Source organism: Scomber japonicus, chromosome 9, assembly GCF_027409825.1.
Source record: "Scomber japonicus isolate fScoJap1 chromosome 9, fScoJap1.pri, whole genome shotgun sequence".
NCBI classification, from domain to species: Eukaryota; Metazoa; Chordata; class Actinopteri; order Scombriformes; family Scombridae; genus Scomber; species Scomber japonicus.
Window position 1 is genome coordinate 29,134,128 of NC_070586.1, and position 19,441 is coordinate 29,153,568.

The 19,441-nt window shown below is 40.7% G+C and overlaps 1 protein-coding gene across 2 annotated transcripts; it reads left to right on the forward strand.

Annotated features, from left to right (window-relative positions):
• The first annotated feature begins 9,293 nt into the window (after positions 1-9,293).
• On the forward strand, positions 9,294-19,340 carry adamts13 (ADAM metallopeptidase with thrombospondin type 1 motif, 13). Of its 2 annotated transcripts, none has more exons than XM_053325932.1 (29): positions 9,294-9,505; positions 9,840-9,906; positions 10,008-10,141; positions 10,469-10,552; positions 10,723-10,847; positions 10,946-11,092; positions 11,568-11,702; positions 12,249-12,399; positions 12,501-12,605; positions 12,714-12,862; positions 12,949-13,012; positions 13,347-13,473; positions 13,563-13,711; positions 13,811-13,931; positions 14,134-14,214; positions 14,304-14,485; positions 14,594-14,747; positions 14,855-14,984; positions 15,061-15,240; positions 15,402-15,600; positions 15,674-15,776; positions 15,861-15,990; positions 16,168-16,344; positions 16,429-16,633; positions 17,300-17,624; positions 17,725-17,868; positions 17,963-18,142; positions 18,691-18,866; positions 18,965-19,340. In XM_053325932.1, the coding sequence occupies exons 1-29, from the start codon at positions 9,389-9,391 to the stop codon at positions 19,118-19,120; spliced, it is 4,197 nt and encodes a 1,398-aa protein (XP_053181907.1). In that variant the 5' UTR covers positions 9,294-9,388; the 3' UTR covers positions 19,121-19,340. The 2 variants fall into 2 exon arrangements, with proteins under 2 accessions (XP_053181907.1, XP_053181908.1); XM_053325933.1 differs by having other exon boundaries at positions 9,294-9,469.
• Positions 19,341-19,441: the final 101 nt, after the last annotated feature.

Genomic DNA, 19,441 nt, shown 5'->3' on the forward strand with positions numbered 1-19,441 from the left:
GCTATCCAAACGCTGTTTTCCTCCTTCTCCGCCGAGTTCCGGAGCGACTCACTGCTGCTCGTATGACCGTCCGTGCTGCTCTGATGCCGCCGTCAGGGAGTGACGTTGCTGCTGGCTCCGACCAGCTCCGCTATGCTCAGTCAGTGCTGGAGAGACACTGACGTCGAGTCAGCGTTGGTCATAGGCTAACTCTTTGCTTGAATGGCCTTTACACGTGTCATCTCGGGCACCATTGTGTAGGGTTAATGCGCATAAACTCACCTTTTCACCCACGTTGCATTTTCGGGAGAGAGTTTAGAGGAAGATGTATGACCAATGTTATGGACTAAGATAGTCTTTTAAAGGAAAATGGGGCGTAGATTTGGGTATGGCCGATAGGAACATGTCTACAAATATCAAGGTGTTGCTGGATTGTCCCACCCAACATTTTTACTGGTTTTAAACACTCAAGTCGTTTCAACTCCACTTAATGTTAACAGCAAGCTGGCCACAGTGTTGCCAGTTTTCTGAAAAAAGTGCGCTATTATAATTGAGTGAAAGAGCAGCATATGGGGGATACTCCACCTGAAGATCTGGCAACCTTAAACTTCACGCTGTATGCATTGTTGACAGCAGCAGCAGCAGCAGTAGTGATGAGTACAGTCGGCGAGGAGGAAAATCTGATGCTGTTTCTATTTAATATTCCTTTACATAATTTAAACGACTTAACTGGACAAAACTAAGATAATTTGATATTATTTTTTAATTTCAGGCGTTGGTTGATGCTCAGACATGCTGTGCCATGCTCTTTAAAATTAGTGGGAAAAAATTACTAGGCTATTTAATGCAATCTCTCCCTTTTTCCATGAGTAGATCATGTGTCATTAAGTCATGAACATTATTTACAAGATAAAAGATCTACAGCTTGTCCAATTGAACTGTTTGTGATTGTCAGGCATAATTTTAGTACTGTAAGATTAAATTTATTTTTCATAACTTTTAAAATGAGGACATTTCATTTGAACAGAAGGAAGAATGTAAGATTTATTTTTTTGAAGAATTTGTTTGGAGAATATTCTTTTGATGTTGGTTGTTCCCACATGATTTGAATAATAGTAAATGTTTTGATACATATATGCTTTATATTGTTAGGTACATAACTACTTCACTGTGTAGTTTGTCTGTAGTGTACTTTAGATTGGGCAGAGTGATACACCGCACAGTGAAGTGATATATCAAGTTTGTTGTTGGTGTTGCAACTTGTCTATTGAAAGTACAGGAGTTGCTCTCTGGAGAAGCTTTCCCCATGCTGTTTTCCTACCCACGATCTGAAGTAGATTTAATTAAGGTGACGCTAACAGCTATACACTGGTGGAAGCAGCTTGTGAACTGTTAACTTTTAGTGTGTTTGAGTTCTGCTGGGTATTTACCACCACCACCACCGATTTTTTTCTCCTCATTGTGGTCTACTCCTATGACCGTGTAGTAGGGCCATATGTGTTAAAAAAAACCCCACAAAGTTCTTTTTTCTCAAAATATTACTATTACTATTTCTACTATTTACTATTAACTGATGTGTGCGGGACAGCATGGTAAAGTTGTTGCCTGCTGCTCTGGATGCAATAAAATTAAACCTGATTTACCTAGTTCAACAAATTATATGTGCTACTTGTGAACCTTGAATGCACTTTTTTCCTGTGTCTGCCAGACAAATGAATTAAGTCAAACAATAACTTTTAGACCAAACAAGGTGATGCCCATTGGTCTGAAGAACTAACCACCAACTTTTCAGAGACTGATGGAGCTGAACATTGATGATCACTTTCAAAACCTGACAGACATTCTTATACGATTCAGACAAGCTGGGTTGAAGCTGAACCCAAAGAAATGTGAGTTTTGCAAATCTGCAATCAACTATAGGGGACACATTATTTCACGTGATGGACTGGCACTGGACCCAGTAAACAGCCAGTGGATATGTGAAGGCCCATTCTGTCAGAAGTGTACACCTGGGTGCAACAAAACAAACGGCCTTACCTCAGACATGTTAAAGGGAAGCTACAAAGAAAATTGTGGTGGCAGTTCTCAAAACTTGTATTGTGTTATGCCTTGCTCTGTCAAAAAGCCCACACAGCACCAGGGAAGCCAGCTGTGTTTCAAGTACTGATTCCCAAAACACCCATCACAGAGACAATTAACATTTTACATGGTAACCCCTGTTCAGGTCATTATAGCAATCAGCACATTCAAGAAGGCTCTAACTGTGTGCTCTTGGCCTAGCATGTGGTCTGACATTGACAGTTTTTGTGATGTGTCATATATGTGAAGCTTATAAACCTGTACCACAACACAGAGCTCCCTTACATTCCATACAGGCAGAAAGACCATTCCAATTTGTGGATAATGATACCACTGAGCTGCCCCTCACTTCACAAGGACATAGGCATGTGCTTGTAGTCCAAGACCACTTTACAAAGTATGGCAGTGCATTCCCCATGTCAGATCAGAAAGCGATAACTGTTGCACAACTACTTTGTAAATGATACATACTTGAACATAACATTTCAGAAGAACTGTTTTCAGATCAGGGACGACTTTATGAATCAGAGATCTTCCAGACAATATGTCAGAGGCTGAACATAAAAAAGAAAAGGACCTCACCATTAAAGAAAATTGACAGGACTCTAAAAGAACAGTTGGCTGAACTCATTCATCAGAATAGTGGTGAATGGGATCACTATCTGCCAGCAGATTGCCAAGCACGAGTGTTACTTCCACAAGCATGTAAGGCTCAAACCTTATCAATCTGGAGCTCTTGTGTGGATAGACAATCCAAATACACAGACAAAGAAACTTGACCGTAACTGGACTGCACCTTACAAAGTTGTCTCCTCAGATAACCAGAGACTATACTATATAAGCTGTTGGATTTGAGACATCCTCAAGCTGGACCAAAACTTGTTCACTATGATTGCTTAATACCATATTGATCCACCAAGGATACATCCTCAGCACAAGTGATCCAACCAGCATATGGACACTCCCCCCAGGTATACAGCACTATCTGGTCCACCTGCCTTGTATCCAAGACAACCTGAAATTGGACAGGTTTCTGCCCTTGCCTGCCCCTCAGTTCCCCTGTTAAAGAGACCGTCAGGGTGGGTCTCTCAAGTCCTGCCACAACACAATCAAAGGCTGGATGTTGCTCATGCAGTGCCTGCTAGGACATGTAACTCATCAGTTCAGGACTGGTTGTTTGCAGACCTCAACAACTGTTGCTGTGAAATACCCCCTCCCACTCAAATGACCAATATGGTCTGTCATGTTCCTTATATGGACTGATATGCACATTTATTGGGACACTGTTTTGTTTTTTTCAAAACAAAATGAAATGAAATATTATTTGATTAATGTTGCCAACTTTCATGAGCTTGCAGTACTAATTATAAAGGCTGCTGTGTTTAGCTGTGTAGTTTAATGGGACAACATTTTCAGTCATTTTATGCCATATAAGCTTATTTGTGTTTTCCCCTGCCCACGTGCCTAGTAAACTGTGTTTCTGTTTTCCGTTTACATAGCAGTTATGGTGCACTTTCTCTTTTACTTTGGAAAGGAGATCTATTTTTCATAAGTTTTGAAATGAGGACATTTCATTTGAAGAGAAGGAAGAATTTAAGATGAGATTTTGTTTAAAGAATATATTATTTTAGCATTGAATGTTGTATATGATTTGAAAAATAGTTCATGATTTGATAAATATATTCTTTACATTGGGAACTACTTCCTACAATGTAGTTGGTCTGTAGTGTTTACTTTAGATAGGACAGAGTGATAAACCGCACAGTGAAGTCACGTATCAAGTTTGTCTGTGTTATGGCGGTGCCACCACTACAGGAGTTGCTCTCTGAAGAAGCTGTCCCCATGACCTAGCCCATGACCTAAAGTAGATTTAATTAAGGTGACGCTAACATACACCCAGCATTACAGTATCAAAATCCTGGCAGGTGGCAGTTGAAGATCTCGTGGACAGGGGCCTTCACCAGATGTTCACCCTCACTCCTCATTTAGATTTCTCAGGTCTGGTTGCCCCACCGTCTGATTCAACCATACAGCCGCAGGTCTGATGACACGACTACAAAGTTGATCATCAACCTTTGGCCTAAGGTGTTCTGGTGCCAGGTATACTTATGGACATCCTTATGCTCAAACATGGTGTTTGTTATGGACAATCCATGGCTAGCACAGAAGTCCAATAACAATACACCACTTGGGTTCAGATCGGGCAGGTCATTCCTCCCAGTCATCCCCTCCAGGTCTCCCCATCAATGTTCACGTGGGCATTGAAGTCCCCCAGCAGCAAGTATGGACTCATCAGGCTTTGCCCTCTCCAAGGCCCCACCCAGAGAGTCCAAGAAGGCCAGGTACTCTCAGCTGTTGTGCAGTGCATATGCACAGACAACAGTCAGAGTAAAGTCTCAAGGAGGTGACCCTCTCATTCCGTGGGGAGAACGCCAATACTGCTGCGCTCAGCCCGGGGAGTCGTGAGTATCATTTTTGGTCTCAGATTTAAACTTAAGTAGTCTATCAGTAAAAAATGTAAAAATCAGAGAAAAAACATTATACAAGTCTGGTTTCAGGCAAGTCAGCAAATGCTTATTCAGTAAAATACACATTTTGCAGAGTCAGGCTCTTTGTGCGTGTGTGTGTCTGTGTGTGTGTGTGTGAGTGTGCGTGACTGCCTGTGAAAGAAAAACTATGATAAAGTGCACAGACACAATTATTTTGGCTGACAAAAAATGTCCCTACCAAAGTTAAAACCAAACCTACGCTCTTGAGGGGCTCATAAACAGCTTCTCTTTGTTTGTTGTATTATGAGTGGGCATACTTCAATTTTTTTGCAGTAAGGCAATTACTGCACCACTGTGTATAATTAATTGGATGGTGCATTTGAAGTGTTGTTTTACAAACATCCCCATTATATGGCAACATTTTTATGGATTTTTAATGGCCTCATATTGAAACTACAGTAATTAATTGTTATACTGTTGTAGGGCATCGGGTATGTCCATTTAACATGTTTTATCTTCAATGATTGGGGTAGTTCACAGCTATTTTTATGGCATGATATTACAATTCAAAACAATTTGGCAAAGCACTTTCTATAAGTGAGACCAATTAAGGAAAAAAAAAGGTCAAAACTGATGCAGCAGAGGCCGATATAGTGTATCCTGACTTTTAGCCATTGGTAAGGGTCAAGCTGCAAAAACCGTACAGTACCCTTGATGCAACAGTAGCATGTTCTGTTACATCCTGCCTTTCAAACACATTTAGCACACAGAATTTAAAAAAGCTCCCAAAAGAGCCACAGAAGGGTAACTACAGGGTGAGTCTTCATGATAAGTAGCCTGATAATCTGAGGAAAATTGAGGAGTGTTACTCTGTTATTACAACATTTTGCTTTGAATTGTGCTATAATAGTTATATGTATATGCTCTATCCATTTACTATGTGTTTGGAACAGTGCAGAATTTTTTGAATCTCTTGTAAGTCGCAGGAAATAAGTCTAAAAGCTTGAGAGTAGGATGGAGAGAGTGTACCAGCAAAATTCAGGTTCAGTCCATCCAAACATAGCCCACTATAATTACTGATTTGGAGAGCACAGGGTCAATTGAGAAACAGTGCAATGTGGGAATGTGGTAAAGTGATTTCAGATATACAACTTGCTTGAGCAGAAGGGAGGTATAAGGAGTTGAATGGTTTGAAACAAATGATTAATGTTCTTCAATCTTCAGATGTATTGATTGCTTATTAGGCTACACGAAGGAGGCGAGGACGAGTCATTTTCCCACGAGTCTCAATTTATCACATTTGTTACTCATGCTTGTTTCTGGTGGTCGTGTTCAGACTTTGTAGTAAGACCTCTTCATGCACATCTTATTAAAATACTGGTCCCTTCAGTAGCATGCCAACAGATGTTCAGTTGTAGGATTTGTCCATTAACAACTGCCACATCATCAATCTATAGCCCAACAGGAGATTTCTGCCCAGCCATGAGAGGGTTGGATATAAATGTAGGCTGTGAGTTGGCCAGCTTAGTATTCAGTGCCCTTCCCTGCAGTCCCTTATTGAAGTCAACTGCAGTTCCAGCAGTCTCATAATAATAGGGGGTGCAGGCTGAGTGGAGGAGAAAGAAGCCATGGTGAAATGGGGTAAATTAATGGAAGAGATTCTGATCTTTTTTTTTTAATGCTGTAGATCTGAGAGCAGGTGGGACTTGAGTAAAACCTTGATTCTATTTAGAAACAGAAGTTAACTTCAACTCTGGCAGTGTGGATTGATTACTCATGTTATTTGCATGACATAATTTACCACCAACCACTTAGTCCAAAATAGAGCTTACATAAATTCTGATGTAACCTACATAAACTGTACGCTACACACAATTGTGTATGTTTTGAAAAAAAAGGCATCAATTAAGGCTATTCTCTGAGATTGATTGACTTTTATATTAGTTGGTTTAGAATGATAATCACCTCAGAACACTGTTTATAGTCCTTTCTTTTGGTTACAGCTGTATCACTGACAGAAGTCACTGGAGAAAATGCAACACATTTTAGGTCAACCCATTCTTATAGATCACAAAACAGTGTTTCTAGAGACAGAGACATCCAGAATATAACATTTCATGGCTGCCACTAACTCCCATTTGTTTTTTGCATCTGAAAGTCTTTTACATTAAAAAGTGTTGAATTAGTATGTGGAGCGTCATCATTTGACACAGTCACCTCTCTTTCTACCTCTTTCCTATTTAAAATGCACATGATAATAACACTTGCCCTGAAAATGATCATGTGTAATTACTCATGCAGATATTTGTACATTTATCAGAAACCACACACTGTGATCATTAAATCACCATCAGTGCAGGGGCATCATTAAATGCCCCTGCAGCGTCTTTGCATCACTGTGATATGCTAACGTATGCTAAAACAGCTGGGGGACTACAGGAAGTAAACCACTGCCTGGAAAATGTCAGTAATGTTTTGTTGTGCCACTGAGTTTCAGCACCATCAGTATTGCATTACAGGCTGGAAAGTCATCATCTCAGGGCTGACAGTATGCCATCAACACAATATTTGTCTTAATTAGCAGGAAAAAAAAGAAGTAAAACCTCCATCACCAGGAGGAAATATACTTGAGTTTATAGAATTTCTTATGTTACAACTTACTTGAGGAGAGAGTCGCTCATACATAAACAAAGCACATAACGATTTAGAGAAACATCCATATATTTGAAAAACTGATGTTATGAGGCCATTTAGTGGTGATATTTTTATGCGTAGCTGTAACTTTGATTCAACATCTGATCCATCACTGTGACAGTTTTATAAATAGTCACATGCCAAACTTTGAACAAGAAGCTTTAGTGAGTCAGACATGGAAAGTGTGTGGGATTTAAGCGATTTCCCCTGGTTACAATAAGTGATTACTGCCAAGATTAAAAAACAGCAGGGTCAAGCCAATAAGGGATTCCATTATTTTACTGGTTGTTTCTCAGTAAGACACATCTGTGCTCACTAAGCAATATTTCCATGCCAGCTATTGAAATGAGCATCCTCTTAGAATCTAAATAAATATTTTCATAAACATTATCCAAGCATGAATGCGTATCATCTATCTAATATGCAAAGATAGACGACTTGAGATGATGAGATGTCATAAAGAAGAAGTTGAACATTTATAATTTTTGCACACATGAATCTTTTACAACAGTGTGACAGATGGAGGGAGTGACAAAGAGCAGCAGATGAACGAGAATCATTTTATGTACAAGCCAGAGCCGCTCCACATAAATGCATCTGAAAAAACTGAGAACACATGAAACACTGAGAGGTTGGGCTTTACAATATAAAAATCGAGTTGGACTAATGTCTATCCAAAGTAGTAACAAGTAACATACCATTTGGCATGCCTTAAACAATATTCATGATAGATTTTCACATGCATATGAGAAGCAACAGGGATAATCCATTTTCTGTGATGAACTTAATTCTATAATGAACTTCCTCCTTCTTGCAACCAAACAACATTTTCCTGAGGCATCATCTGTTGTGCCCACTTGAGTATCCCATATGGCTCGATATATATAATTTAGGACATTATAAATATACAATCCCTAACTTCCTCTGAACAGACATGGCTATGAGGATCCAACAACACTTATCACAGTCTGTTATGCTCAGTAAATCCAGCAGGGCATTGAGGTTTTAGTGGAGCAGTGATGCTGGTGGAATGCCTGTGACACCCAGCTGTTAATACAGACTGACAACGGACAGATATCTGGCAGACTAATGGCAGATGGGGCTTGAATCCTCGCTTTATGGAGATAAACTATACCCCCTCAGGAAGGAAGGGAATGAACAGGAGCAGAGGAAATCACTTTTTCCCAGTATAGTGAAACAACATTTTAAGGTTAAAAGAAAGAGAAAGAAAACTGCCTGTTGCTGGATATATTATTATCATACTGAGTGTTGATTGGGAACAGGAGGGAAATGTTTCCTATTAAGCGATAAAACTAGATTAACAGAGCAAGCCAGCATTGTTGTAGAAGTATGACTCAATCTTAAGAGCCCAATTTTAGTCTATTTATATCATCAAATGTGCAGAAAACTAGAAAAGCTTGAGTAAATCATATGAAAATGTTTAACGTCAGTACTAGGAGTTGGATCATTGGCCCCCAGGAAAAAAAAGAACTTATCATTTGTTGTTTTATTGTCTGCATCATTTTCACTGTGTAACCCCTGCTTTACATACACTACAATAAGAGTTTTAATGACTTTGTGCACATAAGGGATGTGATTTTATGACACTCTTGTGGAATGTGTGTACTGTGTTTCTCCAGTGCCTTTATGTAAGACCATCCACAGGATCGTGTCTGCCCTCTAATGGCTACAAAAGGCAACAACACACACTATTATTTATGGAAATTAGAATTAATTCATCATTAATTGCAGCTGTGAAAGGACTAAATATAAATATGAGATCCAAAAGGTAGATTTTGGTTATATATTCAAGCACGCAGCTGCAATCACTGATTCTGTCTCATCATCAAAGTATTACAAATACAAAAGGTTTTTTTTTATAGTTTTCTTTGCTCAGTCATGAAAGGCAAGAAATGACACAAACTAGTCATAGTACACACAAAAAAGCTGACCAATGAGAGCTGGCCTTTTGGTGCCACAGTGGTGAAAAAACAGCAAATGCTGTGTGTCATCAACTTTGTCCCTACTGTTTACCTAAACACGTTACTCATACCCTCTCGGCTGGGTCCTCGTCCTGCTGGCCAGGAGGATCACATACTGTCCTAGTGCTAAAGCAGATCAGGTAGACGCACAGGAAGAGGGGAAACATGTTTTTTATGACTCTGCTCCGTCTGCTGCTGCTGCTGAGGCCTGGCTTCGCTGCTCTAATGAGATCTCCATTGGACGAAGTAGGTGGAAAGCTGCGGGTGAACAGGAGCACTGTGGTTAGTGATTCAACTGCTCAGGACTTCTGCAAAGTACATTGAACTCTTCAGCTCTAAACTGTTTATCATCCTGTGAAAACACACTCACCTGCAGAGACTCATAACCATGTTTTACTGGATTTACATGATGGGACTACTAAAAAAAACATAAAAGCCTTAAAAAAATGTTTGTATTTTCATGCAGTATTTGGACCATGTAGATTTAGTTACAGAATGAAAGCAGTTGTTTCTTCGTTTTATGTAAAGCACATTGAGTTGCCATTGTGTATGAAATGTGCTATATAAATAAAGCTGCCTTGCCTTTCCTTGCCTAATTGTTTGTGTTGTTCCACAGCATTTCCATCACTCCTACCATCAAGCAGACATAGTTTCTTATCAGGGTTCTTCTCCTGATGCCTTAGGTATGACTGTCTGTATCTGAGCTGTAAAATGAGTTGACAGCTGTACATTTTTAACTACAAAACAGGTACATGTCTGGAACATGTCTTCCCTTTGTTCACAGATAGCGGTCGTCTGCGTCGGTCAGCTCTGTTGCCTGATATCACCCACCTGGAACTGCTGGTGGTGGTGGGGCCTGATGTCCAGCAGGCCCACAAGCAGGACACAGAGCGATACATCCTCACCAACCTCAACATTGTAAGTGTGAGCACAGACATTACAATAAATAGTCAATGATGGTTTTCTGGATTGATTGCAATGAGTGTGTATGAAAAGTTAAAACATCCTGGCATAGTAAATGTAAGTATAGGTACTTAGTATTAACAGGAGTGTAAGGCTGCAGTGAGGAGTAATCAATAAACAGTGAAGGCAAGCAAAAATCAACACAAATGAGACAGAAAATCCGATGTATGTTGAAATGTTTACACAACCAGCCCGGGAGAGTGCAATACCATACTATAGCCTCATTAAACCCTGAACATCCTGAAATGTATGAATCTGACTCATATTCCAATTTCCACCCAGGCCTCAGAGCTGTTGAGAGACATGACACTGGGCGCCAACATGAGGGTGCACCTGGTCCGCATGATCATCCTGTCAGAGCCTGAGGTCAGCAGCTCCTTGTTACAGTGAAAGTTCAGTGTATATGAACCTTATTGTATGGGATTTAAGCTTTCACTTCAGATGGATGAGATAAATATCAGTGTATATTATATTAGAGAGGAGACGATTGAATGATCATTTGGTTTTATTTGCTGTTCCTGTGTTCCCTCTTCTAGCCAGAGATCCAAATGTCTACCAACATCACCTCTTGTCTTAGAAGTGTATGTGACTGGGGAAGAAGGATAAACCCCTCAAATGATACAGACCCACTACATGCTGATCTTCTCTTGTACATTACAAGGTTTGTTGCCTGTAGCTGCTGTACTATAAGTGGATGTTTTAAATTTTATGGGTGAGCAAAAACTGTTTTATAATAAATGTGTCTTCCTTCATACACAGATATGACCTGGTTTTGCCTGACGGGAACAAGCAGGTCAGGGGAGTAGCACAGTTGGGTGGGGCTTGCTCCAGCGAATGGAGCTGTGTGATCACGGAGGACACGGGGTTTGACCTGGGGATCACTATTGCCCATGAAATTGGCCACAGGTAAGGTAGAATCAAACAAGTATGTTTATAGGAACACCTGTTTCACACTTTATCTGATGGGAAAATATAACCATTATTTATTTATCTATTTGCATTATTTATTAGTTTTTGCCTTCTGCTGGGGAGATTAATAAGTAATGCATGCATAATTACTGTAGTGGTATATTAAGTCTTTAGAGTTGCAATACTAGTCCCTAACTACCAGACAACAGCAGGTCTTCTAACTAAAATGGCCAAGTGAGTACAGATTCTCTAAACTGCAAATGTAGTGATTATTTCGTAATTTATTCATTAATTAGAGCAAGTACAGTATTACTCTAAAAAAAAGATAAAGATAGGGAAAAAAGAAATAGGAAACATTCATAATCCTAAACACCACATAATATCTTGATTACGAGTGTTTTATAGGTGTCTGAATAACTTTAAATGTTTATAACAAGTGATGTTCCACTTATTTTTACATAATTTCACCCAGTTTTGGAATCAACCATGATGGAGTAGGAAACACCTGCAGCAGGGGTGGGTTCATGATGGCCTCTGATGGAGGCTACAACAGTGTGGATCTGACGTGGTCGCCATGCAGCAGACAGCAGCTGCTCACATTCTTCAGGTGGGCCAACCTGTTCCGAGCAGCTGGGCCTGAAAATGTCTCTCATTCATCATGCAGATCGGGCACTGTTGAAAGGGCATTTCATCTATAAGTCATATCTTAATGTTTTCAGTTTGGGGTGATGGAACTGATTCTTGTTTTACGTTTTCAGAATGTCCAATGACATGTTTGGTTTTGATTTGAAATTCTTTACAATGATATTACATGTTCAAATACACATTGGATTGAAATATTTTCCTTTTTTTCCCACTGAGCTGCTGTTGACACAAAGGCTCAGTGTCTTCAAGATGACATTTCTCTGGCAAATATAGTCACTCTCAAACTCTAACACTGTCTACACTTTTCAAAGCTTTTGAGAAACAAAGAAATACATGTGGTGCACCAGTTAAATGAAGTATTTTTGCATCAAAGAATTGTCTTTCTATTGGTGCAGTCTGTAATTAATCATTTTCAAAGGTTTAAAGTATGTTATATTATAGGTACATTGTTGTGTGTTTAATATCTGTGAAATTGGGAATGAGATATCATGTGCTCTTGTGTTCCCAGTGAAGGGAAAGCTGAATGTGTAAATGACCTGCCAGCCCTGGAAGGCTCCCTGCAGGACTGGAAGCCTGGTTTGTACTATGGAGTAGATGACCAGTGTCGAATAGCTTTTGGAAGCACTGCAAGAGCCTGTTCTTTCACCAATCCAGACTTGGTAAGTCACCTTCCATTGCAGCTTGATACCACCAGGTGGCATTTCACATAAAAAATACAGCATGTTATTACAATTGTAGTCATGTCAACATTTGTCTGCAGCCAGCGTGTCGTGTTCTGTCCTGTCACATTAACCCTGATGATGACAGCTCCTGTAAACGCCTCCTGGTTCCATTATTGGATGGGACAGAGTGTGCACCAAATCAAGTATTGACCTCTCTAATCTATGAGTAATTTTGGTGCAATCATTGACATTGTCATTATTTACTAGGCTCAAGCATGTTTCTCAAAAAGTTGCAATCCCCTCTTTTGTAGTGGTGTTTAAAGGGGCGCTGTGTGTCCCCAGACAAGCTCACCTCTGAGGTGGTGCATGGCTCGTGGTCTAGCTGGTCTGATTTCTCCCCCTGCTCACGGACTTGTGGTGGGGGAGTTACTTACCGCACACGCCAGTGCACCAACCCAAGGTAAAAAATGTGATCTGTTATAGTCAAACACAGCACAATGTACTTAAAGTTTTACCTTAAAATATTTGTCATGTCTGATTTTTCAGACCTGCTTTTGGAGGGAATGATTGTCAGGGTCCAGATATTGGAGCTGAACTTTGTCACCAGCAAGTAAGTTCTCCCTTGTTATGTTTACAGTGGGCCTCCATACAGTAGGTCAATACTATTTACTCAGTGGCTCATTGAAGCAAGAATCCTTCTTTAGTTAGTATTTTCCAACCTACCGCAACCATAAAAAACCTCAAAATTGGATGACCAGCAATAGACAGAAAAAGAAGTAATTTAGAAGTGGAACCATTATCAATTTTAGGTGAAGAAAAATACAAAACCCTGAAAGCCATAACAGTGTTTTGCAGCTGTGGATACAAGCCTGTGACTTCTGACACTATCATCAACCCATAAAAGTTTCTAAAAATCTGTGTTTTTACCACCTGTGTTTTTGTAGCCATGTGAGAACACCCAGCTGGATTTCATGTCAGAGCAATGTTCCCAAACAGACCTCCAACCTCTCTACCTTTTACCAAACACTGCCTCCTTCTACACCTGGATCCCTGCTTTAGGCTTTGCACAAGGTGGGCCTACAGAAAACAAAACATTTTCCATCTGAATACCTATATTCCTGAAAACATTCTTTACTGTGATCGGGTCTTGTTGTAACCAGGGGATGAGCAGTGCAGATACACGTGCCAGTCAGACAGAGAAAACTTCATAGTGAGTCGCGGCTCTCAGTTTGTGGATGGGACTCGCTGTGAGTCAGACAGCCCGCCTCCCTTTGGCTCCACAGCTGCTTGTCTCAGAGGGAAATGCCAGGTAGAGATGACTAAACTAGATGAAACACACACCAGAGAAATGATGCAATGTTACTGTTGTATATTTAACGTTTTAAAACATCCGGTTGTCTCTGATCAGTTGTTTGGCTGTGATGGTGTGCTGCATTCCGGGAAAGTGAGGGATATGTGTGGGGTATGTGGTGGAGATGGATCATCCTGCAGTTTGACTTCAGACTCCTACACTGGTGGTCAGGCCAAAGGTAACAAATAACAGCATTTTTTTACTGTACACATTGAGGGGCAGAAAATTCATTCAATTTTATCAAGCAAAAATATGGACACTTTAAACTATTATATAAGCTAAACAATTACTAGATTAATCACAATAATGACAGCAATAATGCAGCTCTAATACATGCATTATCTTTTGGTTCTGTGATAAATCCATTCTTTCTGTTTCAGAGTACACCACCTTTCTAACTCTGCCAGTGAATGCCACACAGGTTCATATTGTGAACAGAGCACCTCTGTTTACTCATATGGGTGAGTAGCATCACTTCAGGTTTAGGTTTAGACAACAGAGGTAACAGGGCCAGAACCCTGAATTATTTTTTTGCCATTCGCCTTCACAGCTGTAATGGCTGGGGAACGGTACATTGTGTCTGGAATGGAAAGCATGGCACTAAATATGACCCACCCATCCCCACTGGATGATAATCGGCTAGAGTACCGCCTCCACTTGACCCTTGACCTTTTGCCTGAAATGGAAGAGCTGCTGCTGCCTGGACCGATGCAGCAGGAGATAAATATACAGGTCAGGATAGACTGAAATTGTACAAACATAATACAATAAAAATATAATGAAAATACTTCATGTATAATTTTAATATACATTGTTTAATCTACTAGCATCTCTTCCCAGGTTTATCGTAAATATGGAAAAGAATATGGAGAGAAAACAAATCCAAACATTAGCTACCAGTTCTATGTGCCTACCACAAACGACATGAAAGACATCACACCTAAAGGCAAATGGGTTGTCTTCACAACACCCTGCTCTGTCTCATGTGGATCGGGTATGTAATTGTTATTCACAGCAAGTCATGTAGAAAAGCACAAGAAAGAGAGAAGCTGTTTTCCTTAACAGAGCTGTTGTTTCTGCTTATATTACCTTTTCTTACAGGTGTACAGAAGCATATACAAGTGTGTGTAGACAGAGACACCAATGACCATTTGGAGGAGCATAATTGTGATGGATTTCCCCCAACCGTACCACTTCAAACAAGCTGTCAACTCACACTCTGTCCCCCTAGGTCAGGTTCTATAGCACTGACATACACATATACCTCTGCACAAATGGATATACAACAATTGTTTACTGTTTTACAGATGGGTCACAGGCGAGTTTGGACCCTGCAGTGCCTCCTGTGGTGGAGGAGAGAGAGTGCGTCCTGTAAAATGTGTTCAAAAACACGGAGCTGATGTTGTGAAGGTTCCAGATTCTGAATGTCTGCCTGATTCGGCGCCAAATGCTGTTGAAAAATGTAATCTTCAACTCTGTCCAGCCAGGTATAAAATCTAGTTTACTAATTAGTGTTCTTCAATCACCAAGACTGTATGGGTTAGAATCAAATAACCTCCTGTCCTGCTGCCTCAGTTTCATCACTAACATTGTTTGCACCTGGGAAAAGTTGGGTTTTTATGTTTAACCCACTTGTGTTTGTTCACAGATGGCGTGTGTCAGAGCCAGGGGAGTGTTCAGCAGTGTGTGGGCCAGGAGAGGCAAAACGCATCGTGTCATGTGTTCGGCAAGAGGACGATCAGGATGTTGAAGTGGATCAAAGCTTCTGTTCAAATCAAATAAGACCATCTGATTCTGTGCCCTGTGTGGTAGACGTTTGTCCCATTGGATGGGAGTCAAAGGGAGAGGTAAAGTGAAAAAAGACTAAAATCTCACTCTCATTTCGAAATGTGATGTCTAAATGTTATTTTTCTTCAACAGAACCAGCCTGGTCCGAAGTCTGGTTTGTTGCCACGTTCTAGACAAGCTCCTGTGTATGTCTGGAGTCCCGTTATCAGCCAGTGCTCAAAGACCTGTGGTAATGGTAAGTGAAGACATACACTCACCTTCACTCAGAAACAGCTAGTCCTCATCAGATAAGGTCACCCAAAGCCTGATGCCTGTGTAGGAACCCTGCAGGTGTGGTTTTCCTGTGTGGACCACCAGTCCAGACTTGGGGTGCCTGACTTCCACTGTGATGCTTCTAGCAAACCTGCTCCTCATTCTGAGACCTGCAGCACATCCCCCTGCCCTCCCATGTAAGACACACCATAACAAAATATGACATATACAGTGTTTAATGTGTGTATAATGTAATGCAGGAGATATAATATTTGTCTGTAGTCTACAATATATTAATTTTGACAAAGAGGTTATGTTATTGAATATAATAAGCATCTGAAAAGTGATGGTAGAATTATATTTTTGACAACCAGGTGGCGCTCTAAGCTAGGAGTCTGCAGTGTAACGTGCGGAGGAGGGGTTGCCAAAAGGGTGCTGTACTGTGCTAGAGAGACAGAAGGGGAGGAGGAGGTGGTGGAGGATATACAGTGCATTGACTTTCCCAAACCCACAGCAGTGGTGTCCTGTAACACCCACAGCTGCCCAGCCAGGTAACATAAACAGAAAGACACATTTCAGTTTTTTTGCAAAGGTAAAAATCATCTCACCAGTCACCACCGCTGTCCTTTGTCCAGGTGGAAGGTCCTGAGCACATCATCGTGCTCTGTCTCTTGTGACTTGGGTATAGCTCAGAGGACTGTGGCTTGTGTCCAGTTCGGCCACAGCAGGGAGAGTGTGGTGCCGGAGGAAACCTGCCATGCAGCTGTCAAACCGGCCACCACAGTGCCTTGCCTGGTAGAGGTCTGCACCTACAGATGGGAGGTGAAGCCGTGGAGCCAGGTACAATTGATTAGATTAGTTCAAAACAACAGAACACAAAAAGACAAATGGGTAGAAAATGTGGAATGAAAATATAAGCAAGTTGTGTGGTACACGTGCATATCTGGAACAAAAACTTCAGACCAGGTGCTGGACCAGAGAACCAAAAGTGTGTGTGTTTGTGTGTCTGCGTAGGTATGAAAAGGAAGTTGGCTTATATTTTTAGTGGGGATGTTAGGTTTTATTGTTTCCTTTACCTGCCAAGGGACTGCCAATGGAAATCAGCTAGTAGCTAAATCTGGTACAAAGCATCTTTTCTCTTTTTGAGATTAATGTATTCTGTACATGGTCCCTGACATACATTTTTCAGTGTATGTGACTCTTGGATACTTCAAATTTCTTCATCAAATTTGTGTAACATGAATACTGGCTCATCATTGGCTCAGATAGTTGTGATTAGTACAGAGGAACGTTCCTCCTTTGACAGATGAATGTGAAAACAGCCTTATAGTGTAAAACTCACATATTCTGCACTGTGAAGCTAAAACAACTCAAAAACATTTTTGAGTGGACAGAGACTTTAAATAATGTCTTAATTGAACATTTAGCTGTTATACTGTAAAACATGCTACACTGATGTCTGTTTACACATATCACACACCTGTCACTGTCACTTCTTCTCTCCAGTGCTCAGTGCCCTGCGGATATGGGATCCAGTCCAGAGCTGTGTCCTGCATGGGCCCCTCAACTACTGAACCCCTCAGCCCTCTGTTTTGTATGCACTTGCCCAAGGCCATCACCATCCAGGGTTGTAACATGGGCAGCTGTGGACATTTGCCTGCTATCTCAGATGTTACCCCTACTGAACGTACTGAAGAAAGGGCTAAACTCACAGAAGAGGGACCTCTCCTGTCTCCCACCACAAGCGACATGGGCCATCTCCCTCTAAATCCAACAGAGGCAATCACATTCCCACAGATCACAACAACAGCCACCCCAACACCTAAACCCAGTTAGTAGTTACAAACAGTCTGACTCTGCAATCTCATGGAGAGCTGAAAGTAGCTACAGTATTGTCGTTTTACAGTGTGTGTGTGTGTGTTCTTTACCAGGTGCTTGTGGGAAGCTACTCCTGGAACAATCAGGCACAGTAGACTTGAGAGACGTAACTGGCCGCTGCACAGTATCCATAGGTCGACCCCTGGATGAGGTCATTCACATCAAAGTAGAGTCCACCTCTTTGGACTGCAGAAAGAGTGAGCATTATCCATTATGTGATGGATTACATTTCATATGCCATGATTACTAAGGCAAAATGAATGGCTGCAACTCTGAATGTGTTCCCTACAGAGGAGTATGTGGCGTTTTTTGACCGTCTGGCGTTTGTGAGGAGGTGCGAGCAGGTAGCAGGTAGTGAGTTGACCACCAGAACTAATGTCCTGCTCATACGTCAGCATCTGCACACGCCTGGGAACGGGGTTGTGCTCACCTACAACTCTCAAAAAAACATGAAGAAGAGTCACCATCAGGGTAAGACATCTGATGGTGTACATCCAAAATCTATCACCTAATATCTCAAGATAGGATGGTGATTAATGAGAGCTATTTAAATTGAGTGCAATTATTAAGATAATTGAGCCCAATGTCGGAGGATATTGCAACATAAAGACTTAAGTTTGAAACCAGGGAGTGGGTGGGGGGGGGGGGTAATATTGTGTAGCCTTCTTGCATCCTCTAAAATGAAGGGGATCAGGGCCACGTGAAAAATTCGAGACCTGATTTAGACTTCTGAACTGAATTTTTTTTTCTTGTGGCACTAGTTCCGTACTAATGCACTAATGGCAAACATAATGTGAAGCTTAAAATGCTGTTTTGTTGTCTGTCATATTGTGCTGTGTTTTACTACTTTCTAAAATGCAACAAACTAAAGCCTAAACACACCTCAGCATATATTCAACATTCTTAATATCTCTTAGTATCCATGTCTTGACTATCACATTGGATTGCATTTGACTGTACAGGCATCCACAACACTGTCTACCTCTATATTTACTGTTCTTTATGCCTCTGCCGTACAGATTGTGACATGCAGCTGTTTTCCGCCAGTGGCGTCTTCGAGAATCCGACAACGTCCAACAGAAACCACACCTGTCGAGTCCTCATCAATGCCCCTCCTTCAGTGAAGATCAGAATCCAGGCTCAACACATAGGATTAGTGTTCGATGCCACCAACTCCCAGTCTACATACATTATGGTGCTAACATGTGCTGTTGTTCCAAAATATTGAATCTTGTGGAATGAAAAAGGGTGTTATAATTAATGCAACATCTCTGTTTTGTGTGTCTTGTTCAGATCCGGGACATGGATGTTCTGAAGACCAACGTGTTTAAAGGCCATCAGCTGTTTCAATGGCACTCCTCAGGAAATATGGCCGAGATTGAATTTCATGGAGATTACCTGCATTCCAAAGGGAGCTTCAGAGCTGAATATACCTTTATACGTCTTTAATATTAAATATGAACTATTGGAGGTGGTTTGAATGCAAACTTTGGAAGTTTCATCAGTTGAAACATACTTGAGGTTTTGTAACATAAAATAAATATCATGAAGCCATTACCGTCTATTGAGTAGAAAAGTAGAAAAAGAGACTTTGTTTTCATACCTGTATGTACTTATTATGTTGACCTGAAATCAATAATAAACACACTAAAGAACTCAAAATCTTTAAGTCAAGAATGACATAATTCTGAAAACTGCACAATGAACAAGGGTATAAACAAACAAACAAAACATACAATTAGCAAATCATGTTCATGTAGTGTTTTTAAA